The following is a 27814-nucleotide window of genomic DNA, read 5'->3' as shown; positions in this document are numbered from 1 at the left end:
GCTGGTACACTCTAATTAAAAATATTGCATCTCTGCTGAGAAGTGCTGGTACACTCTAATTAAAAATATTGCATCTCTGCTTAGAAGTGGTGGTACTCTTCAATTAAAAATATTGCATCTCTGCTGAGAAGTGTCTGTAGTCTCGCATTAAACGTATTGCGCCCCTGCTGAGAAGTGTCTGTAGTCTGCATGAAACGTATTGCGCCCCTGCTGAGAAGTGCCTGTAGTCTCACATTAAAAGTATGTGCCCCTGCTGAGAATTGCTGGGACTCCCACGAGGAGCGACCTGAACAAGCACTGCAGCGAGAGTTTGCAGCTCTGAAGCACGGAGGACAGTCGTAGAAGGAACCAGGGCAGATGCAATGGGAAGAGTAGGGGCGGGATAGGAGGGCTGCTAGAAGTCTCTCGTTCCTCACCACGGCCATCTCTGTCTTAAACAAGCATCTACTTTATGTCACCAGCCACTGATGTTCTTGAATCTGATGCCAGTGTTCACCATTTGAGAGGCATGATAACCCCGCCGCCTGAGGGGAGAATCACTGTGCACAAGCACGGGACGTGATGTAGCTGTCTTTGAAGTCAATTGCGTTCATGCGGGTTACTTAAATACATGCAAGTCAGAGCCAAAGTAAACAAGAGAAGCCTGGTGGAGCATGGCGCGCGCGCTTGGCGGGGGAGCGGACCCTTTGAAGTGCTCCCAAAAAGCGGAGCGTGGCGCGAGCGCTTGGCGGGGGCGGGGGAGCGGACCCTATGAAGTGCTCCCAAAAAGAGGATTGCATGGCGGCACGATGCGCGTGATTGTGCGCGTGCTAGCAATGCAATCCGCTTTTTGGGAGCACTTTTCAAACCCGCTTTCAATAGTCTCGCTTTGCGATCGCTTACGCGATAGCAAGGCGAGACCTAAAAAGGGGGAACATGGGCACTTAACTACTTGTTAGCAGGGGTACAGTACACAGAGTTCTATGGCCAGCAAAAAAACAGAGCTAAAATTCAGGGGTACACCATGCAAAAAATTGTCATTTCCTACACTGTCAATGTAGTACATGAGAGCTTGCTTCACATCTAGAGTTTCAAGATATTTTTTTGCAACCGAGTTGAAGGGATAAGACTCAGAGCTCTATGGGTTAGTTGAGGTGAAAAGGGGAAACAGGTTTGGAAAGGAAATTTGGGTTGGTTCTGAGTACCACCCTGTCCTTGTGAACCTGAACTAAGGGTTCTCGTACCTTGAGGCCCTGCAACTCACTAATTCATCTGAAAGATGTTATGGCTACGAGGAAAGCTAGTTTCCAAGAGAGGAACTGGAGAGGGCAACAATGTAAGGTTCAAAGGCCAGTGGAGAGGGGGGGGGTCCATGAGCCTGGTAAGGACCACACTGAGATTCCACATCGGAGCAAGAAGAACTCTGGGAGGTCTAGCTTTAGCTAGAGGGACGAAAAAAACGAAGGAATTGTTCCCTTTTATGCATGTAAGCTGCTATGGCTGCTAAGCAGAGAAATATTGAAATGCAGGTAAGTCCTAATTTCTGTAGCTAAAGGATAAAATGCTGGACTGTAGGCTTAAGAAGTATAAGAAAGTACTTCTTTTTACATTGTTAGCCCCCACTTTTTGCCTGGTTTTGATGTGGTTTCGACTGTGGTGCACAGGGTCCCTGCCAACCAGGTCACCTGTGCAAGTGCTCCTTCCCTAAAACATACTACCAACTGGTACTTCTGCCCCCTGTAAGTCCCTAGTAAGTGGTACCCTGGGTACCTAGGGGCTAGGAGCTGAAGAGGGTCCCCTGAGACCCCCTCACTAGGACCATGCCACTGCCCTTGCAGCTTGCATGCTCTTGTCAGGTGGAAAACGACAAAGCTAACATGGCACCCTGCCTGGGTGTTATGCCAGTCAGTACTGCATGTAGGTATAGTTAAGTCAACCCTCCTTCATTAATTACAGCCCTAAGGCAATGTGCACTAAACCACAGGTGAGGGCATATCAGCATAAGTAGATATGTCCCTACAGTACTTAAGTTCATTCTGAAGTATTGTCAGTGCCAGGGAAGCCATAAGAAGTACATGGGCTGGGAGCGCTAGGTGGCGCCTGCCCGTCATGGACGCCTTTCCGTGAGGCTCCCTGCGCCGGTCCCCGCTGATCCTTTTAACTCCCTCCTGCACTGCCCTGGCCGACGCGCTCCGGGTGGCGGTGACCTGGGGAGCTGCCCGGCTGTCCCGGGCCTGATCCGGGGGCGCCGCGGACATTGCGGGACCCGCTCGGACATCGCGGATCCTGACCGGCAGCAGATGGTGGCGGCCGTGGAGCTCTGGCCCGGCCGCGCTGAACAATTGAGCCCGCGGCGCCCACGAGGGGCACAGGCCGAATCCTGCAGAGGCCGAGGTGAGGGCGGCCGCGAGGCTTCCGCGGGTCCTGGCGGCACCGGGGGGGGTGCGGCCCTCCCCCACTGGCACATCGCTGAGACCCGGGAGTAGGGCGACAACCCCCTGTAAAAGAGGACAGCAGAAAGAAGTAAGCAGTCCTGCCTTTGCGGCCCCCCCCCCCTGAGTGGACTGAAGCTGTGGGGCGGGCGGTGAATGCAGCTGCGTGGGACCGTCTGAGACCGGGCGCGGAGGGGAGACCCCCCCCCATCGGGCTGTACATCGGCAGCCGGGGGCTCGGGCCCCCAGCTCCCCCCCCTCTCCGTCTTCCCCCTGGCTGCAGTGCTGCACTGGTCCTACGGGCCCGAGGTCGCTTGCTGGATTCCGGGCGCAGAGGCGCCCTTCTTGACTCGGGCCGCACATCGGCGGTCGGGGGGGCGTGTGTGCCGTTCCTTCCCCCCCCCCTCCCATCGCTTTGGGCCCCGGACGAAGAGACCCGCCGAGTGACGACTTGCCCCCCCCTGGGGCTGTGGGGGGACCATACCGGTGAGGCGCAGACCCGGAGAGGTGGACTGTGCGCAGGAGTCGAGGCCTGGAGGTTCTCAGCTGCGGGGCACTCGGGGGAATCTCTAAGGGCCCGGGACCTTGGCCCTCACCTTGTCGGCGGAGGGCAACGGGCGAGACTGTGGCCGGGGGTCAGATCGGCTGTCCCGCTGGGAGTCCCACTGGGGCTTGACCGCTGGGGCGGGCGGTGCCCCTCCACTTCTCACTGCGAGACCCCCCGGCCGTTCCTCCTTCTGCTTCCGCTTCAGCCCGGGCACTCGTCCTCATCCCGCGGGGGGGTCTTCATCCTATTGCCCGGCTTCGCTGAACGCCGCCCCCGCCATGGGTAAAGACAGGGCCACCAAGCCGGCGTCCGGGGCCACCCAAACCAGGATGGACAAATTCACGACCTCTGAAAAGGGGTCTGGCCCCACTGGCGAACCGGCCCCGGCCCCCGCTGCGGACCTTGCTGCCATCCTGCAGGCCATCAACTCATCCCGTGCATCCCTTGAAGGCATGGTGGGAGAGGTCAAGGTGGATGTTGCTCTCCTCCGGCAGGACCTGCGGAATGCCACCACCCGCATCTCGGAAGCCGAATCCAGATTATCCACCGCGGAGGATGACATCCGCCATCTCCAGGACCAGGTTCGGGAGCTGACCACCCACTCTAAGGAGCTACATCGCCGGGTCGAAGATGCAGAAAACCGCGCTCGGCGCAGCAACCTGCGCCTGGTGGGTTTCCCGGAAGGGGTCGAATCGGGCCGGGTGGATGACTTTATGGAACGCTGGTTCCGATCCTGGATGCCGGCGGACAGCCTCTCTGCTTCGTTCGTGGTGGAGAGGGCTCATCGCGCCCTGGCCCCCAGGCTCCCTGGGGCGCCCCCCCGGCCATTCATCCTCAAACTCTTGAATTTCAGAGACAGAGACGCCATTCTCCGCGAGGCCCGGCGCACTGACACCCTCCACTACCAAAACCACAAAATTATGATCTTCCCGGACTACACTCGCGAAGTTCAAGAACTGCGCCGCTCCTACACTGAAGTGAAGCAGAAGATGCGTTCGCTGGGCCTCCAGTACCAGCTCCAGTTTCCGGCCCGCCTCCGGGTCATTTTCCAGCACAAGACATTGTTCTTCGACACGCCACGAGCGGCCTGGTCCTGGCTGACAGAAGAGCATCCTCTGCACCGCTCTGGGCGCGGCTCGCCTGCGGGTGTGCAGGGGGGACGGGGGAGGCCCCGGACATCGAAGACCCGCCGGCGGCACCGCACGTTACCCCGGGAGCGCACGGCGGAGGAGGTGATCACCACGTGCTCTGGGGGACGGCCGCACCGGGGGTCGAGAGCATCTTCTGCCTCCTCGACTACGCCCGCCAGTCCCGCGGCTGACGGGCGACGGGCCGTGTCGCCCCGGCTTACGGGCCCTGCGACCCACCCGGCTGACTTGGTGGATACTTCAGACCTCTCACGCAGTCCTGCCATTTGACTCTCTGTGTTTCTTTGGGAGGGGGGGGTGTGGGGTGCCCGGGCGGGGGCTGGAGTGCTCCGCTGTTAATGTTGCTCTTGGCCAGGGCAGGTGAATCAGGCTTGATTTCCGTTGTACCAGGGGTCCACTAGTGCTCAAGCCCGAGCGTTCTAGCTTGGTGGTTCTTTCACTTGGTTCGGGCGACAGATGCTTCTGTTTTCGAAGTATAGGGTGGGGGATGGGGGTTTGGGGTTGGTTTGGGGTTGTTTCTTCCTCATGGGGAAGGTTTTGTTGATGGGGGTTACTCCTTCTTTGTTGTTGTGCCAAGGCATCTTGTACTATTTGACCTGCTCTTCTGCCCGATGTCCCGCTGTCCCTTCCTTGTAGGGGCGTGCCCAGCCGCGCCTCCAATGGCCCCCTCTTCTGTCCTGGACTATGGCTGACCCACCTGTTCCTAGGGCCGCCGTGCGTGTACTGTCCTGGAACGTTAATGGTCTTCTAGACCGTTTTAAGCGCATGGCGGTCCTCAAATATGCGCAACGCGCGGAGATTGATGTGCTCCTCCTCCAAGAGACTCACCTTCTGGGCAATAACTGTCCTTTTCTGTCCCGCTATGGTTATGACAGGGTGTGGCACTCCGGTTTTGCGCGGGGGTCCCGAGGGGTAGCTATCCTGCTCCGCAAATCCTTTCCCTTCGTCCTGACCCAGGTGCACTTGGACCCCCTGGGCATGGTGGTGGTGGTATGTGGTACTCTGGAAGGGCGACCCCTCACCCTGATGTCCCTCTACACGGCTCCCTCCCTCCTGTCGTCGGCCCTCTCTTACGCCGGGGACCTCCTCCCGAAGCTTCCGGCGGGTTCTCTCATCCTCGGCGGGGATTTTAATGCGGTCTACGCGCCCCATCTGGACTCGACAGGTTCGGTATCCCTGGCCCGCGTCGCTCGGGCAAAGCAGCTTTCGACCTGGGCCGAATCTCAGGGCCTCTGTGATGTTTGGAGGATCTGGCACCCGCGGGCTCGCCAGTACACCCACACGTCGGCGGCACATCACTCCCTTACCCGGATCGACCTCATCTTCGTCCCATCTACCGACTGTGCCGGAGTGCAGGATGCGCGCATTCTCCCGAGGGGCCTCTCGGACCACTCGCCGGTGCTCCTGGCTCTTGGCCCCCCCCCTCTCTGCCCGTCCAATGTGGCGTTTGAACGCTTGGTTCCTCCACGACAAGGCTTTTCGGAGGGTGATCGGTGGCGAGATAGCCGATTATTACTCTCACAACGCGGGCTCCGTCTCCTCCCCTGCTGTCCTGTGGGAGGCCGGCAAGGCGACTATTCGGGGGGCCGCTTAGGGGCATCTGCAACGGCGAGCTCAATCCCGGAAACTCGCGGATTGCGAAGCTCAAGCCTTGGAACTGGAGCGCAACCTGGGGGAGTTGGGAGACAGCACCCGGTCGCGTCGCTTGGCCTTCCTGCGGGAAGAAATTCGCCTACACTCCCTGGAGGCGGCAAAGACGTTGTGGCGCTCCTCGGTGGCCCGGGTATACGGCTGGGGGGACAAAAACGGCACTCTTCTCCACCGGCTGGCCACTTACCCTCGGGCAGGCAGGATTATTCCAGCCATCGCAGACTCTGCGGGCGGCCTCCACACAGCCTCGGTGGCGATGGCCCAGGCGTTCGCTGGCTATTACTCCCGGCTGTACCGACGCCGGCCGTCCACGCTCTCCCTGGAGGAGTTGCTGGGGACGAATGGAGCGGTGCTCAAGCGGCTGCTGCCCGAGGTTTCAGAGACCCTCGACTCACCTATCGAGCTGCAGGAGATCGAGGCCGCGATCAGCCGCCTGGCGCCCGGGAAAACCCCGGGACCTGATGGGTTCCCTCAGGAATACTACGCTCACTATCGGGAGACTCTGGCCCCGAGGCTTCTGGACCTGTTTGCGGACGCGGTGGAGAAGGGTTCGTTCCGGCCCGAGACGGACACAGCAACCATAGTTGTCCTACCTAAGACGCAGCCCCCTTCAGAGTCCTGCTCGGATTACCGACCGATATCCCTTATCAACACCGAGCTCAAAATCTATGCCACGGTCCTCGCGCAGCGGCTGCGCCCATCTCTTGCCTCCCTGGTCCACCCGGACCAATGTGGATTCATGCCGGAACGGGGGACCAGACACTGCCTGCGGCGCCTGCACCTCGCTCTAGTGCACCGCAGCCGCCTCTCCCCCTATCTGGCCCTCCTGCTGGTCGACTTTGAAAAGGCCTTCGACTCAGTGGGGTGGGAGTACCTGGGCGAGGTCCTGGAGCATATGGGCTTCGGCCCCCAGTTCCGTGCCATGGTTGCGGTCCTATACGCGAGCCCGCGGGCCCGTGTTTTAGTCAACGGAGCTCTATCCCGCCCGTTTCCCATAGGTCGAGGAACGCGCCAGGGATGTCCGCTCTCGCCCCTCCTTTTCGCTCTGGCCATGGAGCCCCTGGCGGTCTTGATTCGCTCGGATCCCGCTCTTCGCGGGTGGGACTGGCCAGGTATGACCCCCGATAAGATCGCCCTGTATGCGGACGACGTCCTCCTCTATCTCTCTGATCCAGCGACCTCGGGGCCCCGGGTCCGCCGGATCCTCCGTCGGTTTGGCCAAGCGTCGGGTCTTCACCTGAACCCTAAAAAATCCGTTCTAGTCCCGCTACACCCGTCACGGGACTGTTTCGACTGGCAATCGGACATTCCCCTCCGGAGACTCTCCTTTAAATACCTGGGGATCTGGGTCACCCTCCTTCCGGAACTCTGCTGGGTCCTCAATGTGGCTCCCATAGTCAACAAAACCAGATCAGATATGCTCCGGTGGCAGACACTCCCATTGAATCCGTTGGGGAGAGTCGCCCTTTATAAGATGATGATCCTCCCCAAGTTTCTGTACATGCTACAAAACACCCCGTGCTCCTTTCCGCGCCCGTGGTTCCGGGAACTGGATAAGATGGTGGTCAAATTCCTCTGGGGCGGCGGCAGGCCCCGGCTGGCCTTAGATCGCTGCAGGGTCCCCTCCTACGACGGCGGCCTGAGCATGACTAACCTATATCTATATTACTTGGCCACCCAGCTGCTGGTGATCCACGACTGGTTCTCAAGTGGATGGAGCGATCCGGCCTACCGCCTCGAGGTGCAATGCCTCGGATTCTCCTCTATCCAAAACATGCTCTATGGAGCATCGGTCCCCCTGTCGCTCCCTGGCGTCGTGCGGGCCCCTTTTCTCGCGTGGCGTGCAGCTCTGAGGCACACTCGATGGTCGGGGACGAAAACACAGCTCACACCGCTGTGGCACGGGACATGGCTTCGGGAGGTGGTGGGACTGGCGGGTTTTCGGCAACGGGATCTCCTAGGGATCTCCACTCTAGGCGATATATGGCGGGGGAGCCACATGTGTTCCTTCCAGGAGCTTCAGACTCGCTTCTCGCTGCAGTCTTCCCAATTCTATCGCTACCTTCAGCTACGCCATGCGGTTCGGGCCCACGTCCCTCTCGACTCCAGATTGCCTTCTCATAGCCCACCTGAAGCTCAGGTGATGTTGGGGTGCCTGGGGAAGGGTGGAATATCCCGCATTTACAAATCCCTGATTAACAATACCCCGGTAGACTGGACTGGACTGAGGCAGCGATGGGAGGTCTGGGTGGGACCCCTAGATGACGCGGATTGGAGGGACGCCCTTATGGCCCCTCGATCGCTCACCACCTCCGCTAGGCTGCGGCTCATCCAGCTCTATTACCTCCACGCCGCTTACCTGACTCCGGACCGCCTCTACCGGGCGGGCCTCCGCGTGGACGCCTCCTGCGCTCGCTGTGGGGTGGCTCCGGCGGATTTCTTCCATATGGTGTGGTCTTGCTCCCGCCTGGAGGACTACTGGGCAGCGATTGAGACCGACCTAGCGGAGGTCCTGGGATGGGAGGTCCCCCATGAGCCTAAAATGGCTCTGCTGGGCATCACGGACGGGCTGGATGGGTCCCGTAACGACAAGTATTTTATCACTACTGCCCTAATGGTAGCTAAAAGGGATATAGCGGCCGTGTGGTCACAGCCAGACCCACCTAGAAGGGCTACTTGGAGTAGAGGGGTGGATTGGTGTGCGGCCCAGGAGCGGTCGTTATACGCTGCCCGGGGCTGCCCCAAAAAATTCCGCAAGATATGGGGGAAATGGCTGGGGGCATGGTTTGAGGAGTGGGGGTGCGGGGGGCGGGGGCGGGGGATGGGGGTGGAGGGGGGGGTCTTTACATCTGCTTGTCAATGCTTCCCTGATTGATGTTATCGATGCCATGTTCAATGCACTGTTGTGTATCATCCTTGACATTGTCCTTGATGCCGAAAATAAAAATTTGTTAATAAAAAAAAAAAAAAAAAAAAGAAGTACATGGGCTGGATACTCGACAGCTCGAATTCCCCAGCACCATGGTTGCTTCACTGAAACCAGGAGTATTTGGTACCAAACAGCTCCTTGAAATAAATCCACACGGATACCCCCTGAAAACCTACCGACACTGGTGTGGGCACTGACTGGCTTTAGTCAGCCTGCCACACACACACCCATGTTTCTGAACCCCTGAGTGGATAGCCTCTTCTCTCTGGGATCAAAAACAATGCACATCCTGGGCAGAGGTGTTACACCTCCTCCACCACGATGGGCCAGTGCTCAAAGAGGAAACTTCAAAGGCTTGCCGCCTTTGTAATGCGACCCCTACCCTCTCCTGCTAAAAGCAGATGACAGCTCCCGGTTTACATCCTAGTTTTGGTCTGGAAAACCTAGACGAATAGGAGGTGTGTACACCTCTGCCAACTCCACCCCTAAGGTCGGGGAGCCGAGGTGAAGCACATCCTTCAGTCCCCGCCATCTTGAAGACGGGGGAACCCTTCAATCAGGGCTAGGTCTATGCCCCCTCCCACAGAAGGGTGGCATAATACAGGGTGTAGTAACTTCAGGTAAGGTGCCCATTGGCCTTAATCAATCAATCAATCAGGGTATTGTAAGCGCGCTACAATACCCTTATTGATTGGTTGATTAAGGCCAATGGGCACCTTACCTGAGGTTACAAGACCCTTTATTATGCCGAGATTCTTGGCGTGGTCTGAGGGGGTAGGTGGGCTTCCGAGGGCGGTGGGCCACCAGGTGTTGCCCCATGCTGAAGGAGTAGTTCCAAGGACAAGGACTTCTGTTTTCTTGGTGTTGAGTTTTAGGCAGCTGTTGGTCATCCAGACTACCACTTCTTGCATTCCTCTCTGGAAGTTCAGTTTTGTGGTGGTGAGGTCTTTGGTGAGGGAGAGGATGAGCTGGGTGTCAGCGTAGGATACGATGCTGAGGCCGTGTTGTCGGACGATGTCTGCGAGGTGGGTCATGTAGATGTTGAAGAGGGTCTGGCTCAGAGATGACCCCTGTGGTACTCCGCAGGTGATGTCAGTGGGGGCGGACAGGAAGGGCGGTAGTCTGATCCTTTGGCTTCTACCGGTGAGGAACAAACGATCCAGTCCAGGGCAGTTCCCTGTATGCCGGCGTTGAGTAGTCTGGTGATTAGTGAGCGTTGAGAGACGGTGTCGAAGGCTGCAGACAGGTCAAGGAGGATGAGGGCCTTACCTGCGACTTCCATAAGAACACCCCTAAATGTTGTATTTAGGTGGCTCCCCCAGACCTGGAAACTAGATCTGCGATGACCTAAGAAGAAAGAAGACATCCCTGCAGAGAAGACTGAAGATGATGACTGCCCTGGCCCCAGTCCAACTGGCCTGTCTCCAGCTTCAACGAACCTGCGACCTGTCTTGAAGCCAGCAACCTCTGAAAACCCTGGAAGGACTGCTGCCTTCGAAAAAGTCTTCAATCTCCCATGGACAGCAGACCTGTCCAGAAGAAAACTACTCCAAGGGCACCTGATCCAGCAGGAACCGTGACTCCTGCCCTCTTTGCACCCAACACCCACGGCCCTAGTCTGAGTGGCTCGTCTGTCCAGTGAGGTCTCCCGAGCGATCCTGACCTCGAGTCCAGCATTGGCAGACCTCTCCTGATCTCCACGACGGCACCTGCAGTGTGAATCCAGAGGCTCCCCCTGACCACGACCAGCGTTGAAAGGCACCTCTGCAGAGATGATCTTGTGACTGCAGGACCTTTTACCCATTAGAGGATAGCCAACTCTGTGGGTCCCCTCTCCCGCTATGACAGTGCATTGTGGGATGAGATGCATGAGCTAGCTAGTCAAGCATATTCAGAGGAATTCAGGAAGAGGGAAGAGGAGATAGCTTCAGAGGGCACTGAGTATCTCTAAAGCCACTGTGAATCCAGAGGCTCCCCCTAGTATATCTAATGCCACTATCTACTGTGCCCTTGACATTGCAGACAGATTCCTAGAAGGGAGGGGAGGGACAAAACCAAATGTTCTCACATGGCTCTGTATTTCAGGCTACAAGCAGGAGGACGAACAGCTTCTCCTCAGTCTGCCCTTTGATAGGGATAATCTTTTTGGGCCCAGGTTGACGAAAAAGAAGGGCTAAAGGAGAACAACGACATTGGCAGGTCCATGGGAGCCTCTCAGACCCCATCGGCTCGAGGCTCCTTTTGGAAGCAGCAGGTTAGGGAGGCTCCAAGGCCGCCTACCATGATTCCACCGCTCATGCTGAGGCAATAAAACTCATTCAGCCAGCAGCCAGTATTAGGTTGCACCAGGTGGCCTACAGGGGCAACAACAAAAAAGTCACGAACAGAGGCAGGCCTCCACTTTCAAATGCTGTCTCGCCCCGCCTCTCCCCAGATCACACAACACCTATGTAGGAAAAACTGCAGTATTTCCTCCACCCTGGGAGGAATTCACGTCAGTAGGTGTTAGCAGAGCTTGGCCATGGTTACTGCCTAGAACTTCTCAACCCCAACCTCCTCACATCTCACCCTGCACCCACAATCGCAGCAGAGAACCTCTCAAGCTTCTGCAGGAAGAGGTACAAGCACTTATTCAACAAGCATTGGCATAGCCAATAGGTCTCACCTTTGGGACCTTATAAGTGTTTAGTTATCCAGCACAATATCCTTGGTGCAACAACATCAAGTGTTGCATGGCTAAACACTTATAAGGTCCCAAAGGCGAGACCTATTGGCTATGCCAATGCTTGTTTCAAAGTGCTAGGCATGGGGACAGGTTTGTTCAATTCCCAGATATGGATCGGTGTGGTGGAACATATGGACCATGTCATACAAATCATTCTTATATTTCAGTTCTTGTACTCACATCATCCTTAAATAATTTCGTAGAGCAAATAATCTTCACATAAATCACAGTTCTTTGGTGACCAACGACTGTGGGGCGGAGGGATGAAGGCAATAAAGGGTTGGTGGAAAACGTAGCCGAACAGCGGTTTGATGCATCGACTTCGAATGAAAAATATTTGTTTTGCTTATAACGAGCAATTTGAAAATATGATTTTGGTGTGATCAGGGACTGAGTTTCCTTACTTTTCTATGAGACTTTAAATAACATTTTTTTATGCTTTTGGAAACGAGAGCATCTTCTCGGAGTAGTAGTTTATTTTCGTGGCTGTAACTCAAACATCTTTATGGCTTCTTATGTCCGATTATATGCCTTAGTGAGGATTCAACACCGTTCCTTGGTGCAAAGGATTTTCCTTTGGCTACAACTAAATATAGATTTAATTGTATAGCATCACTTTATTATCTATTTTCTAAGATTGACAGTAGAGTTATATTATCCAGACGTTACTGGTTCATGTCCTTGGATTCTTTTTGTAGATGTGTTTATACCTCGCTTTGATAATTGAAGAAAGTATTCCTGCATTGAAAACGTTTGCGAATAGTGCCTATTCACACTTCACGCTTGGAATGTCTTCTTAAGGCAGGCTATCCAGAAAAGGTAGGTCTTATTTAACGGAGGCGTAATCTCTCTGCCCAGACTTGTTTTCATGTCATCAGTTTAATGTGCTTGGTCACAGCGTGTAAAGGAACGTTTTGCCTCTTTAGAGCTTTTATATTTGAATGCATCATGTGCATGTTTTCCTCCCAGTCCTTGATAATTGCACATGCCACTACAGTTGTTTGATTGTATACAGTACACTTAGAGCTTGTGGGAACAGCCCCACCTTGTGGACAATGTCAGAAACATGTCAAAGCTACTGTGGTGAAAGTAAACAAGCGTGCGCCTCACGCTGAAAGAGCAGGAGGCAGCAGGGTGAGGGGAAAGGGGAGGGGGCCTGCGCCTGTTTCCCTTGCGGGAGCGAGCAGAGGGAACCATCTGTTTGCAAGTTAATTACAAACAGATGGTTTCAAAGCTCGCTCCAGCAAGGGAATCGCCAAACGTGCCCGCGTTGCCACTGAAAGCAATGCAATGCGTGCACGTTTTTGGGTGAAAAACCGAATCAATTACTAAAGGTCTCCTCCTATGCAGCGCATGCGCGCTGCGTAGGCGAGAAATAAAAAGGAGCCATAGAACCAGTGCCCCCCACTATCAGGGCAAGGGAGTTTACTTTCTTTACTTACTTGTCCACAATCACATCAGCTCTGACATAATAGGGCTTCAGATGGTTCACATGTATCACCCTTTTGGGATGCTTGCAACTGCCAAGGTCCACCTGATAGGTGACCTCACCTCTTCTTTCAAGGACAGAGTAGGGCCCACTCCACTTATCTTGGAGGGCCCTAGGGAGCACAGGCACTAATACCCATACCTTATACCCTGGTTTCAATTCTACCAAAGCAGCCTTGTGCTCATACTACTGGTTTTGAAGCTCTTGGCCGACCTGAAGGTCTGGCTTGATTTTTCCATGTACTCTTACAAGACTCAGAGGACCTCCAACAGGGTGCCCAAACAGAAGTTCAAAGGGTGAGAACCCCACTCCCTTCTGTGGAACTTCCCTGTAGGAAAAAAGCAGGCATGGAAGTAGGACACCCCATCTTCCTTCTGAGTTTTTCAGGGAGTCAACTAATCATGCCTTTCAATGTCTGGTTGAAACTCTCCACCAGGCCATTGGTTTGTGGGTAGTATAGTGTAGTGAACCTGTGATCACTTCACACTCCTCCCACACATGGTTTAAGTATGCAGACATGAAGTTGGTAGCTCTGTCTGATAATACCTCCTTAGGGAAACCAACCCTGGTGAAAACAACAAGGGCTTTTGCCACCACTGGGGCAGTGGTGGCCGTTAGGGGGATAGCTTTAGGGTACCTGGTATGATGATCCACTACCGCCATAATATATTTTTTCCCTGAGGCTTTTGGAGGGTCCAGGTGGCCAACAATATCGACCCCTACCCTTTTAAAGGGTACCTCAACCACTGGAAGTGGAATCAAAGGGACCTTCCGGTGGTTTCCTAAGCCACTGGATTGACAGGTGACACAGACCTGACAAAGGTCCTTCACCTTCTGAGACATCCCTGGCCAGTAGACGTGATTAAGCAATTTACTCCAAGTTTTATCCCGGCCATGGTGCCCAGCTAAGGGGATATCATGGCTAAAGTAAAGAGAAACTCTCTAAACCTCTGAGGTGCTACCACTCTCCTGGTTGTACCAGGTTTGGAGTCTCTGGCCTCAGTGTATAGGAGTCCATCCTCCCAATAGTTCCTGTGGGTGTCACTGATATCATCCTTTTCCTGTGCAGCAGTTTGCTGCCTCAGGGTCTCAAGAGTGGGACAGGTTTCTTGTCCCTGGCATCCTTGTCCCTGGCACAGAGCCATGCTCGAGGGACCCTCTGGGCTCAAGAGATGTGCCTGGTAAGGCTCAACCTCTTCAGGCTCAGTTTCCTTTGAGAATAATAAGTCCCCTTCCTGAGAAGAGGGGTTCTGACTTGGCATCTGTTTAGAAGCTGGTCCCCTAGTCTTCTTGCCTGTTTCTCTTGGAGGGTTAGCCCATTCTCCAGGATCCAGCTCCTCTTTTTCACACAGAGCTCTGCTCTGTGCTTTGGTTGTGACACAACCCCATCCTGAGAGAGATGCATCAGACAGGAAACGTCCTTTAGGACGAAGCTGGAATCACACTGTGCCTTCACAGCGCCGGCAACAGAACGAATGCATCTTTAGCACGCAATCGTTCTGCACTCAAGTTGTTACAACGACTTGCTTTAGGGGGGCGCAATGATGGAGTGGTGTTGGGATTAAAGTCTCACACCTTCCTTACTGTTGCGCAGACTTGATTTGGAATAGTAAATCTAACTATTACAATATCCAGCGCCCCCCCTAGGGCAAGTCGTTAAAACGACTTGCGAGCTGAACAAATGCGTGCTAAAGATGCATTAGTTCAAATGACGGAGTTCCTAAGGCACACGTGAAAAACGAATGTATGACGATACAACGCAAACATTTACAACGCATACCTTTACAACACAGTTTTTACATCGCAACATCCATTACAATGCATGATTTTACATCGCATGCCATCACAACCCATTTTTAGAAACTACATTTACAACGCATTCCATTACAATGCATACCATTAAAATATACCATTACAATGCATATTACTTTTAGGGCAACAGTAGGGTAAGTGTTGGATAGTGTAGGGGTAAAAAATTTCAATTCCCACTCCAGTGAGTGCAACAGTAGGTTAAGTGTTGGATGGTGTAGGGGTAGAAATTACTATTCCCACTCCAGTGAGTGCAACAGTAGGGTAAGTGTTGGATAGGGGAGGTGTAAAAATTACTATTCCCCATTACTTACCTTATATTGTGTGGTAATGGCATGCGTTGTAGTGACATGCGTTGTAATGACATGCGTTGTAGTGACATGCGATGTAAAATGGCTGCGTTGTAATGGCATGCGATGTAAAGGATGTTGCGTTGTAATGACTGCGTTGTAAAGGTAGTGCGATGTAATGACTGCGTTGTAAAGGTTAATCCCCATGAAAAACGCATGCGGAATTTCATCAAACATTCGCCTCAGACTGAACACATTGATTCAAAGTCACTCACTGCTATCACCTTCTTTATGTGCAACCTTCTTTTTGCACCTGCACTTTGAAGAAGTTAAGGTTATCGTTTGCACTGCGAGTGCAAGAAAATGTTGCTTTCCTTCTGTTGGTCTCTGGGGTGGAGGTTGTGAGGAGGCTTGAAGGTCCAGGATGAGGGCAGATACAGTACATTACATGCACACACATCTCATCAAACAGTCCAGAAGAGTATCAGGCATGATCTTTAGCCCTGTGGCGCAATGTGTGAAAAAACACCCCAGGGCCATCAGTTAATCAAGGCTGCTTCCCTGTCTGCTCCCGAAGAGCATTCGCTAAAGGCTTATGTGCTTCAGGGATCGCAGGGGTGACGTTACCATCTTTGCTAAAAGGTGTTGATGTTGTAAGAAAATCATTTAATCAGTGCATGCGGAGAACTCTTTGCATTAAAAACCTGAGCATCAGGGCATGATCCTTGGGAGGAGGGCATGCAGTGAGTGGCGTCTGTTAGTAATTGGTGAGAAGGAGCCACTATGCCTAACGAACAATCTGCCACTAGTAAAGCAGTTTCGCTCTAGGTGCTAATCTTCTGTTTTTCTCACGTGCCTTCTTGACTATCCAGTAGCTTCCACCACCTGCTCAGAGATGCCCTTTGTATTGAAAAAGACTAAAACAACAACAAATAAACTTCAAATTAACACCATCACATCTCCCAATAAATGTTTCTTTTTAAACCCTATGCAAAGGGCAAAACATGTTTCAAGATTCTACCCTCTGTTACCCATCGCCAGAGGTTTTGCACACATAATTAACATGGCACATTTAGAACACTGCTCAGAATTTGGTGTGCATCTTTCCTGGGGCTTCTGTCTCTGTCCGGGTAGAGGTCTCACTAGTGATGTGGTTCCTTTGAATAGTAGTCAGAGACTACAGGTCAAAAGTGTGTGTAGCGCGTTACAAAACTTCTAAAATATATATATTTTTAAATGAAACTATTTGCATCACCAATTGGGGTACCTAGAAATGTACCTTCCATAGTAGGGGAACATCACCAGCACTCATATATATAGTATTCAGTATCCTTGATAGACTGGGGAGAGAGGGGAGGTTACAGGGAGGGCGGGGGTATTTACCATCATACTAGAAACATCATGTATTCTTTTAGATGATCATTTTGCACACTCTTCATGACTTCTTTTCGTGGAATTAACATCCAGGTTAGCCACTGCACCTTGGCAGTGCCAATAGAAGAGTCGGAGAAGGAACAGCAGGACGTCCACAGGTGAATTATAGATAAGAGCGTTTACCAGCCGGAGGTGCAGATCAAGGCTCCACAATGCCTAATTTTTTAGCCAGATCGCTGGGACAGCTGTCTCACTATTGCTGATAATTGACTTATTCCTAAAATGATATATTAGATATAGTCCCGGAGAGGTAGCTTGAGGCCTATTCATGTGTGGTTTTGAAGACCAGTGTTAAGAGTTTGGAAAGGGCACTGTACTTGGCAGAGAGCGTGATGTTAATAGAAGGAAGTGTGTTTGTTTCAGGAGAGATTGGAAAATATTCCAGAGGCACATTTTTGAACCTTGACTAGAGGAGCGAAGGCATGATGAAGAAGGGAGTACATTAGACTACTGCAAGAGTCCATTTGTTAACAAGCAGTGAGGGAATCAATTTGAAAAGGGATGAGACGACAGATTCTGCTTATATTAACTTTTTAATGAATGATCTGAAGAGTATCCCTAAGTTTGTGGCCTTTGTGACAAAGGTAAGTGTGTTCATGGAGAGTGTTGTAGCAGCTAAAAGTGGAGGGAGTTCTGGAGGAGGAGGGAAAGTATAAGACCTCTGTTTTAAAAAGAGTTGATCACGAACCCGTGAAAAAAGCTATCCACGTACTTATGTCAGTCTGATACCAGAGAATGCAGAAGATGAGAAAAGATTGGGATGTGTAAGAAATTGTGTTTTTGTGTTTGTGGGTCAAAACCCTTCTTTAGCAACAACCACAATCCTTGTCAGGATGAACCACTGAAGTCACAAAATTAACCTGTGCTTAACCCTCTGGCAGTCATCCTCAGCTTAGAGGTACCGTGTTAAGTATTTATGCAGCACACAAACAGCAATAAAGTGAAACACAACCCAAGAGATATCCCACACCAATTTAGAAAAATTGAGTATCATTTAATAAATAAAATGAGACCAGAATAACAAAAATCCAATTACTAGAAACGGAGATTTGCAATTTTAAACGTTTAAGTAAAAAATAGCCCCTAGAGGCCGAAATCGCTTACTGTGGGTTTCTGGCCGCACTAGACAGGGACAAAGTCACAAGTTGAGGTTGACTGCAATGGAGTGCAGACCGGATACAAGTGACCAGGTTAGTCCCTCTGAAAAAGTTACTTTCTCAAAGTCAATGAGCAGAATTGAAAACGTCAGGATTTTACAGGAGGAACTCAAAGGATGAGAGCCAAGGGTCCGGGACCTGAGTAGGCAATTCCTGGGGATCAGGCATTTACTCTAGCAGAGACCAGCAGAGTTCAGGCTGGTCCGGTTGCAGGTCCTGTTGCAGCTGGGCAGTTGCAGGGAGGCCTCTGGAGCTTGTTGTGTCCCTGTAGCTCAGAACAGGTCAGCCAACTGACACTTGGAGTCAATCTGGCAGTCCTAGGTTCAGCAGGGCTCGACAAATCCACTCGCCCACTCGCATTTGCGAGAGAGAATTGATGAGGACGAGCTATTTTTAGGTCCTACTCGCCCTTTCTGGCGGGTAGGAAGACAAATCAACTTTTATCCTCTGTCTTTGAAAACGGAGCAGAAGTGACAAGATAACAAGATTTAAAGGCCTTTTTATTGCTCACAAAGGGAATGAGCAATAAAGATGCCTTTAAATCTTGTTATCTTGTCACTTTTGCTTCGTTTTCAGAGACGGAGGTCAAGTAGGCTGCAGTGAGGTCGAGGGGATTTTCCAAGGGACTAGACCTGCAGGACTAGTACAATTTTTCTGATTTTTCGAGCCCTGGTTCAGGGTCCTCTCTCCTTCAAGCAACACAGTAGGCCTCAAGCAGCAGGGCAGTTCTCGGAGGAAGAAAGCAAGCCTAAAGCAGCAGGACAGTACTTTGAGAAACAAGGCAGGCCTCAAGCAGCATGGTAGGCCTCTGGAGTACAAGGTAGTCCTTCTGTAGGTCCAGGTGTGTACTGTGGAGTGGGTCCAAAAGTCCAATTTGTATACCTGGTGACAGCTTTGAAGTAGAAGAATCTTCTGGTGTTTCCCCCCACAGATGGTTCTGAAATGTCCTTCCCACCTTTCTAGGCTCCAACGGGTCTGAGGTGACAAAAGGCTAGTGTGAAGTTTTTTGTGAGTGTGCTGAGGCAGCTCCTTTGAAATGTAGGAGGGACAGGGAACGGTTACACCCCTTCCACCCTGGCAGAATGGCCCATCCTGTCAACACCTCGTCCCCCTTTGTCTCATTGTCTGGGAGTAATACACAAAGGCCATCTACTGCTATACTCACAGTCATGTGACCAAGGACATAGGCTGCAGGCACCAAATGGTAAGATCAAGAAAATGCCAACTGTGTAAAAGTAGCACAAAAAGATGATGGGTGGAATGCTGAACATTGTCACACATTTACCCCCAGTCACAAATCTGAGATAAAGCCATAGTTTGTTTGCTCACCATGCCACTCCAGTTTGGACCCATGCAAATCAGTCTTGACCCTGCTTCCCGTGGGAACAGTCCAACCCGAACTGCCAGGTCAGGTCTTCCCTAGACCGGAACAAGCAATGAGGAAGTGTTGGGTGTTATTGATTCCAGGACATTGTCCAGGCTTTTAAAGGAAGAGTCTATGCTCCTTGGAGGGTGGTAAAGCGTTAGCACAATCACTTATGTAGGAGAGTGGCATCGACTGCATAGTTGCCCCCAACTTTTTGCTGATGTTTTGACTGTTTTCTGACTCTAGCCAGGCTGTGGCCCTGCTATCCAGGACCCCAGTCTATCTGCTTCCTCTCTAAACTGATGTGAGTACCCTAGGTACATCCCAATTGGATACTGAGAACACCGTGTCAGCCCCTTGTAAATGGTACCCTAGATACCCAGGGCATGGGTCCCTCAGAGGCCTACCAGGGGCTGCAGCACTTATTGTGCCACCCCTGGGACAGCCATACAAACTGACACCACCAGACCACTACTGTAGTCTGGGTAAGGTGGTGCTTGCACCCCTTACAGGGATACAGGTACCCTGTATCCCACCTATTTACAACACCTATATTCTCATAGGTCACCCCTAAAGCAGGCCTTGCTAATCCTACAAGGCAGGGTGCGGAGATATGTGTGAGAGGGGACCCCTAACTGAGTAGGGCCCCTCTGCAACCTTCATTAAAACTAGTGCGAGGTTGTTTGTAGTGCAGCCATACCATATACTCTTAACCGCAGAGTAATCGCGATAGCACGATAACTTAAGAGTGGCTGCACAGAACCATATCGTGTTTGGCGTCAAACATGTAGGAATCATACCCACAATCCAACCATGGAAGTGAGGGCATGATTCCCCCCTGCTAGAGGGGCGATATGGTAAAAGCGGCAGATTTTAGACACCAATTTAAAAGTGCACACGTAGTACAAAATGGATGCTACCCGCCACCCACATGACTCTGGCTGCCTGTTGCTGGGCAGAACTCCAGCCACGGCAGCTGGACAATAGGGACAGACAGACAGACTATGTGGATTGGAACTGGGTGGGTGCACCATAGGATGTCTTTCAGACTTGCACGTAGGCTTCTCCAGTGCCTACTTCTGCATACACCGCCTCAAACCGGTTCAGGGGCATCCTGTCCCCTGCCCAGGCGGGAAAACACACAAAGGGAAGAGGGTGTAGCCACCCTTTCCCGCCTGAACTCTCATTGGTGGGCTCTGATCTGGACACTCCCCTAATCCATGGATAAAGGTGAATACAGGGTTCCCAGAGTCTCAGATTATTCTTGGACTTTACAGACTTGAACTTCGACTTGCTGCCGCACAGCTGAATGAAGAAATCTCCCTTGGGGTAAAGGAGTTACCCCCCTGCTTGGCAGGCACCTGAAACACTGCAAGTGACCCGGTTGGAACTTCGCTGCTCCTACGGACATCGACGACTCTTACCTACCTTGAGGTGGGTTTCCAAGCATCCCAGAGGCCAGTGAGTGTGCACAGCAAAGCTCAGCACGGTAGACCCCGTGGTTGCCGAGATCCCCAATACCCCAGGACACCGGCCACCTCTTGCACAGCACACAAACCCGACGAGTGAGGAAGTTGTGCTTTGGCCCATTATTGAGCCAACCTCTCAGCATCATCTGTGCCAAAGATCGACGCCCTAGCCCACTCCGGCTACCCGTGGGCGCATCTTTACGCACGCCAAATTGCTGCCTCCCGCGGTCCCTTGTCTCTCGACTGGTGGGCCCTGTCGGAGGTCAATCTTCACTTCCAAGAGTTCTCCTGGTTGCTCCAGGCCTGCTCTTCAGACTCCTCGCTGGAGACCTCGCTCAGACCTTGTGGGTCTGCACCAGTAGCTGTTTTGTGATTCTTGCGTGGGTTGCGGTTGCCAAGGCTTAGTGGATCCAATCCGGACACTAACACCGCAGCGACCCTCATCCTTCGTGGAACAGTCGCCCTCCAGAAGCTGGCCTTCCTTGAAGCCTCCTGGACCCCGTGGCTGACGATCCAAGCTACCCATCTTCCACTTGGAAGCACCCGACATTGAAGGGCTCTTTCTCCTGAGACCCCTGGTCACTGTGCCGTGACCCAGACTCTGTCCCCTCTGCTTTCAGGTCCTTCTCTTCAAGATCTACATCTTCAATCTTCACGACATCGACGACGCTTCTTGCTAGCAGCAGTTCTTCACGTTTTGCCATTGAAAATCAGCCCGCGACCCGACATCGAAAACGACCTATGCACCCGGCTTCCCTGGGGCAGGTAACAGTGGTACCTCGGTACTCTCGTGGGTGTGGGCCCTTTAAAAGCTTAACTCTAAACTCTTGAACTTGAACTCCTGCTAGAAGTGTTTTTAATCTTGTAAAATTCAAACGCGACATTCTCTATAGGCTTTAATAGAGATCCCGACAGCGACCCTAAATGACCTAGGCATTGTCTGTAGAATTGCTGTGGCTCTTATACCACTTTTTTGATATATGGTTTGGTCCCCCCCTGGGGCCCTATGATTCCAGTGCTATTTATTGTAACTATCAATGCTTGTTTGAATTGTATCTTTACCTCCAGCCTCATAAAGAGACTAGTGGGATTATTCTTAGAATAAATACATATATTTTATATATATACCTGTGTGGACTACTCTTTCAATTGGTTATTCAAGAGGTTATCTATGGTAAAACAATAAGCTTAACACTCCTTCAAGACTTAGCCTGAAGGCTGCTCTCCACAGCTACCACTAGGATAGCTTTCTTTAAAGGTTGTCTTTTAACCTATCACCATAAGAGTCGAATTGGACTGGTGCAAGGTGTCCCCTATAACTAGTGGACAGCATATGCCAGGCCAACTTCTCACACCTTAGAAGGGGAGAGGATTGATGTTAACCAGTATTTAAAAGAGGGTGAGAGAGAGGCATGGGTGTCAGACAGGGGCAGCCTTGAGTGATTTGTTGAGAATGGCAACTCCTCCCCTTTATGATGTTGCTTTGGAGTATGGGAGAAAGAAGTATGGTTTTGTAGAGAGCAGAGGGTGTAGCAGTGTTTTGGATCAATCAAGGTTTCTATGATGGCCGGAAAATGTATGAGGGGCAGTGTTCATCAAAATATTCAGTGATGTTGGTCTCGTTGCAGAGTGACTGGTCATTACATAGAGAACATTTACTTTCAGACACTATTAAGTTTTCAATAAACAGCAATATGCATTGAGACTTGTACTTTGACTTATACATTATAAAAAGCGTTGGCAAAGCCAATAAGGTTGACGGTCACACTCAAATTTAAAAAAATGCCTGCTGCAGTGCAAAACAATAATAAAATAAAAAAGATTCCTTTATGCATGCAATGGATTGATCAGATAAAGTATTAAATGTCTCATGACAGAGTGCACTATTCAGATGTAAAATAGTCCCTCATACATTTCAATGCAGGCAGAAGAAAAAACCTAAGAAGAATGTTATATAAACATATTTCTTGGGTTGGTGCAAAATGACTTTTATATTGCCATCAAGCCAATGGCTAAAAGTTCCTGAGTCAATGTGAAGGAAAATGCTACAGTTTGGAAAGTAACCATTATAATCAATGGGGTGACCTAACAAAAAGTCAACGGACCTGGGTTACAAATGCAGGGATGTGGAATTCCTATAGCCCAACGCCTATGACATATTGTTTGGGGTCAAGGGCAAAAAGTTTCCATGTGTATTTTGTCCTTGGGACAAGTAGGCCCAACCCCCTGCAGCACAAACCCTTTGGCTGCCAGTTTGCAGTACCACATTATGGATCAGGGAAGGGCACTGTATGCAGTTAAAATAATATTGTTGCCCACATGTTAATGCTGTTCAAACTTCTTTTTATGGTTCATTAATTGAAAACCTTTATTATTAGGGTGAGCGCTCTAAGTGAATGCTGTAAACTCTGACTGCGCTACTGACAGTGGTTCCAGTATAAAAATGTGTACACACGTTTTCAAAGTTCGGCAATATGAGGCTATGTATAATGCTCCCAGAATGCTCTCTGATTTGATGCAAATATTTGATTATTCTTTGCTTTCAAAATAAAATGTTCATAAAAAAATGAAAGCAGGAAAAACATTTTTTTTGCTAAACTACTGTAAAATGTCAGGTACCATTTCTTTGCAGCATCTTTTAGTAACTTGTTGATGCATGCTAGTATTTCCCCAAAATGTTTATAATGGAAAAACAGTGTAACTAGTTTCAATAAGATTATGGGAAACAAAAATAAACAAGTATTGGCAACGCCAGTTGGTCTGAAAATGGTGGTCAGCTTTTTAGTTTTGTCAATGTGTGACTTGTTTTGGCAGGGTTTTTGTAAAACCTTATTGGTGTGGGAGCTAACGGGACCTCACTATTATAAAAAACATTGGCAAAAGCAAAAATAGTTTTTGGTCTCAAAGCACACACTGCCACAGTAGTTACTGGCACAGAACAAAACGACTTTGTGTGCCAATACGCTCCTTGTGAAAGAGCATGATGCTGTCACTCACAGTGAAGCCAGCCGATATATAGAGACAGAATTTTAATAAACACAAAAGGTCACTGTCAACGCCAGACCAAATTAGAGGCCCAATTATTAAAATAAGTCTCAAAAGTGCACACATGGTATATGTCCTTCCATTAAGTGCATCTATACGGCTTTTGTGAATTCACAAGAATTTACAGAAGTAGGACAAGAAATAGTACTCCTAGAAAATATTTGAACTGCATTTTAGCATGAGCAAATATGCATGTGTAGATTGGCTCTTGTGAAAATCCGAGTGTTTGCAAGTTTGCTTTCCCTCCAACCATTTTCCCCAACTCTGGAAGAAGGTTTACGTCTGCCATTGTCAGGAGTAAATTTCCAACATTTCTCAGTATGGGAAAAGATTAGAGAAGAGTTGTTGAAAATCCTTAAAACATGCAAGTAGGTTTGCACAGACTCTAAAGGGCATTCTAACACTGAACTAGTGCTTACAACTACCTTCATCCCCAGTATGTAGATCTGCAGAAATGTGGCAACATAAGGGGACTGCAAATATTCAAACACTACAATGGTATGAGCCCTGGCATACTCAGAGAGGCTATATCAGAGCTCTTATATACTGAGATTGCTGACATAATTTTGACCATTATTTCGGGTGGCCAACTACCGGGCTTAATTTTACCCGCTACACTCTGAGTGTTGTCCCATTCTAGTCCCACGTCCTGAGGAAGATCCACGTGGCTGAGGTTGAAATTTCCCTCTTAGGCCATTAAGTCGGATCGAAACGTCGACGCCACCCCCCTCTTGACCTGGACCAATTTGCCCCCCATACCCTGCCCCATGCAGCTCAAGGAGATATATCCCTTGTACTTTTGTGAATCATGAAAACCAAAGTGTATCTATATTGTGTTTGGCCAGGCTACTAAGACTGTTTTTTTGTTATCAGTCCCATGCAGAGTTTTGTAATTTATATGTCCCTTGATCACCCTTTTTCTTGAATTTCCTGTGCTCTATCAAAACACCACTTTTTGCACGTTCCCTTGGAGCAACCCTTTCTTCCTTTTCCTTTTGAAACCTCTTGGTTTCTGAACTTTTTTTTTAACCAAATAAATACATATTGTTGTGAATGAAATTTTCTATTGCACATCATACATTCTTAATTGGTAATGGTTTTGCGTAACCATGAGCTGAATACTATAAGCTCAGAATTGTTAAATGACGATTGTTGAGAAATAATTCTCTTTGAAATATTGATCTAGGACCTTTGTTCTTTTGTAACAGTTTGGAAAGTGGCGTGAGGCCATGCTAAACTGTAATCCTAGTTTATATGAATTGCTTGTAAAACCTGTTATGCAATATGTTTCAAAACTGTTTCGTAAAAAGGAACCTTCTGGTTCCATCTTTTCATAATTCTCTTGGCGGAGAGACACAACCCACAAACACTCACTAGGAGGAATGGGGTGGGAGGGAGGGACTAACTCATTGCACCCGTTCCGCAACCGCCACAAAGTTTCATCTGAGGGTTCAGCTCATAGTTATGCTTCTGTTCGGCTTCCACCTTGGTTTATGGGCTACATGACGGCTGTTGGCTCAGTATATTACAAGTGAAGGGTGGATGCACAATAGCCACCACAGTTGCGCCAATCCATGAATATAAGATGCGCCTGCCTGCAGCAGCCCCCTAGCCTGGACCAGAAAGTAGCGGCTCATTCCAGTTCACCCATTGTCTACAGGTGTGAGTTCAGGAAATACATTTAATTTTTAATCAGGAAATATTCTATTAGCTGTTTCTCACCTGCATCAAGATCATCCTCAACTTTGCTTCTTTCCGACACCACTGGATCTCTCCAGTGCAATTTTGTCTTCCTTTGCAATCTGAAGGAAGCGTCAAAATCTGTGTGATCGTTACCTGTGAAGAAAACACATCTACAATTGTTGATTTCCTTCACACATTTTGCAGCTCTGGGCTGTCACCATCCACAATGTTAACAGAATGACATGCAGAATGAAACACAAGTGGAGAGTGAAACTAGCTGTGTGTGCATTGTTTTGGAGACCAAAATCTCCAAAGGCAAAAAGGAACACCAGGGCACCGCCAGACCATGTACTACAAGATGTTCAGGAAATGACAAGGTAATGCTAATGGGATTATAACAAAGAGAGAGCACTGGAGGCCCAACAACTCTCCAGCACCCTGCATGGAAGGAATATAACTCCCTTGATCACTCCTCTACAGATAGGCCTTTGCAGCTTCAGTACTGTACTCCATTCCAGCAGATATGTCTTTTAGCCATATCACTCTAGTGAGCCCAGGTGAGCAGCCAAGTCATACAACTCTGCTGCAGTTCAGCCAAGAAAGCCACCACAGACACAGCAGTGGAGCCATTCTGCTCTCCCTCATCTCTGTAAAGCAGTGAAAGTCCAGGAGACAGCAGTGAAGCCAAACTACTCTTCACCATGCAGGAGAGAGCAAAGAAGAATTATAGCTCTCCTCCAGCCCAGCCACGAGTAGAGGACCTACACGAAGCATGAAGGGAGCAGCTGAGCCATACAATGCTTCACCAGCAGAGGAAATATCAGCAGTCAACAATGTTATTACATCTCATTAGAGAGCTTTGAAGTCTTACTGCTTCTGCAGTTCTGGAGACCGCACTAGAGCAATATTTCTCTTTCTCCACTGAGCCACAAAAAAGCTCCTCCCGCTCAGGAGAGAGCAGGAAAGCCAAACTACTTTTCCCCTAAACAGGAGAGTGCAACAAAGCCATCCCACTCTGTTCCAGCCCAGGGAGCCTTACAACTCTCCTTCAGCCCAGGAGAGAGCAGTGGCGCATCCTACTTCCCCGACACCTGCGATAGAATAGTAGAAGCCCAGTTGAACAAGTTACCTACCTTCGGTAACGATATATCTGTAAGAAACATTAGTTAGTTATAGATTCCTTACCTTAGAATTAACCCCAGGCGTCAGACTGGATCCGGAAAGTTTTTTCGTCAGCAGTACCTCTGTGCGTCGGAGGGTGGCGTCGGTCGGCTCTTCGTCGTTAGCGTCGTGGTCGCCGGAATGATGTCGCGGCAGCTACTTAGACGCCGCCCTCGCGCGCTGACGTCAGTTCTGTACACGACTTTCCGCACCAGAAACGCAGAGCCATGCAAGACACTGACCACTGGTGCACAAAGCTGGGGCCCTGAAAGGATATCCTTAACCCTAGAAATCAGTTCGCAGAACGGGGAGGATGGGTGAGGCGGTAAGAAATCTATAAATAACTAATGTTTCTTACAGATATATCGTTACCAAAGGTAAGTAATTTGTTCATCTGAAAGAAACACGTTAGTTATAGATTCCTTACCTTAGAATAGATACCCCAGCAATACCAACCCCGGTGGTGAGTCTGCGAACCAATATCACACCAGAAAATCCTGGAGAACGGAACGGCCAAAGATGCCGTCTCTCCGGACTTGGCTGTCCAGGCAGTAGTGTTTGGTAAACGTGTGCAGCGATGCCCACATGGCCGACTAACAGATGTCATTTAGAGGAACTCCTCTTCCCAAGGCAGTATTGGCTGCCGTCGCCCTGGTGGAATGGGCGCATAGCCTGACCGGAGGCTCCTTTTTAGCCAGAGAATAGCACACCTTAATACACAAAATGACCCATCGAGAAATGGTGCATTTGAGTACGACCCAACCTTTCTTGGAGCCCACGTAGCCAACAAAGAGTTGGTCATCCACCCGGAACTGTTTTGTGCGATCCAGATAGAAAGAGAGCGCGCGTTTTGGGTCCAGACGGTGGAGCCTCTCTTCCTCTTTCGAAGGATGCAGAAGCGGAAAGAAGGTGGTCAAAGTAATGTTCTGCCCGATGTGGAAGGCAGTGACCACCTTAGAAAGGAAGGCTGGACGAGTCCTGAGAACCACCTTGTTTCGGATGGACAGACAGGAAAGGAGGTTTGGAAGAAAGGGCTCACTCACCCTTCTAGCAGCTAGCAGAAGTGATGGCTACCATGAAAGCAGTCTTAAGAGTCAAGAGTCTTAAAGGGCAGCTGTGAAGCGGCTCAAAGGGAGAGCACATTAGATAGGTAAGAACAAGGTTCAAGTCCCACTGAGGCATAACAAAGGGGATTGGAGGAAAGAGATGCGTTAAGCCTTTCAAGAAACGGTTAACTACCGGGGACTTGAAAAGAGAAGGCTGATCTGGCAGCAGGAAGGCAGAGATGGCCGAAAGATAGTGCCCCAGCAGAGCTCTGATGGGCCAAAGAGAGAAGAAATAAGAGAACCTCAGAAAGAGGGGCAGAATTGGGGATCCACAGCCTTTGCTGTGCACCATGCCACAAACGTATTCCAATGGCAGGCGTATACCGTCTTAGTGGAGGAACGCCTGGCTGCCCAGATTACATCACAAACTTCGGGTGGCAGATCAAAAGACACCA

At 50.4% G+C, this 27814-nt stretch overlaps 1 protein-coding gene across 1 annotated transcript in view; it reads right to left on the bottom strand.

Moving 5' to 3' along the window:
- The window catches only part of LOC146813084 (uncharacterized), a 122203-nt gene that overhangs the window by 44829 nt on the left and 49560 nt on the right, over nt 1-27814 (bottom strand). Inside the window, exon 5 of the mRNA XM_085620069.1 lies at nt 25192-25305. Within this exon, the coding sequence (XP_085476195.1) occupies nt 25192-25305 (114 nt within the window). The remainder of the gene's footprint in view (nt 1-25191; nt 25306-27814) is intronic.

This window comes from Triturus cristatus, chromosome 7 (genome assembly GCF_964204655.1).
Source record: "Triturus cristatus chromosome 7, aTriCri1.1, whole genome shotgun sequence".
NCBI classification, from domain to species: domain Eukaryota; kingdom Metazoa; phylum Chordata; class Amphibia; order Caudata; family Salamandridae; genus Triturus; species Triturus cristatus.
This window is presented reverse-complemented; position numbering and strand designations above follow the sequence as displayed.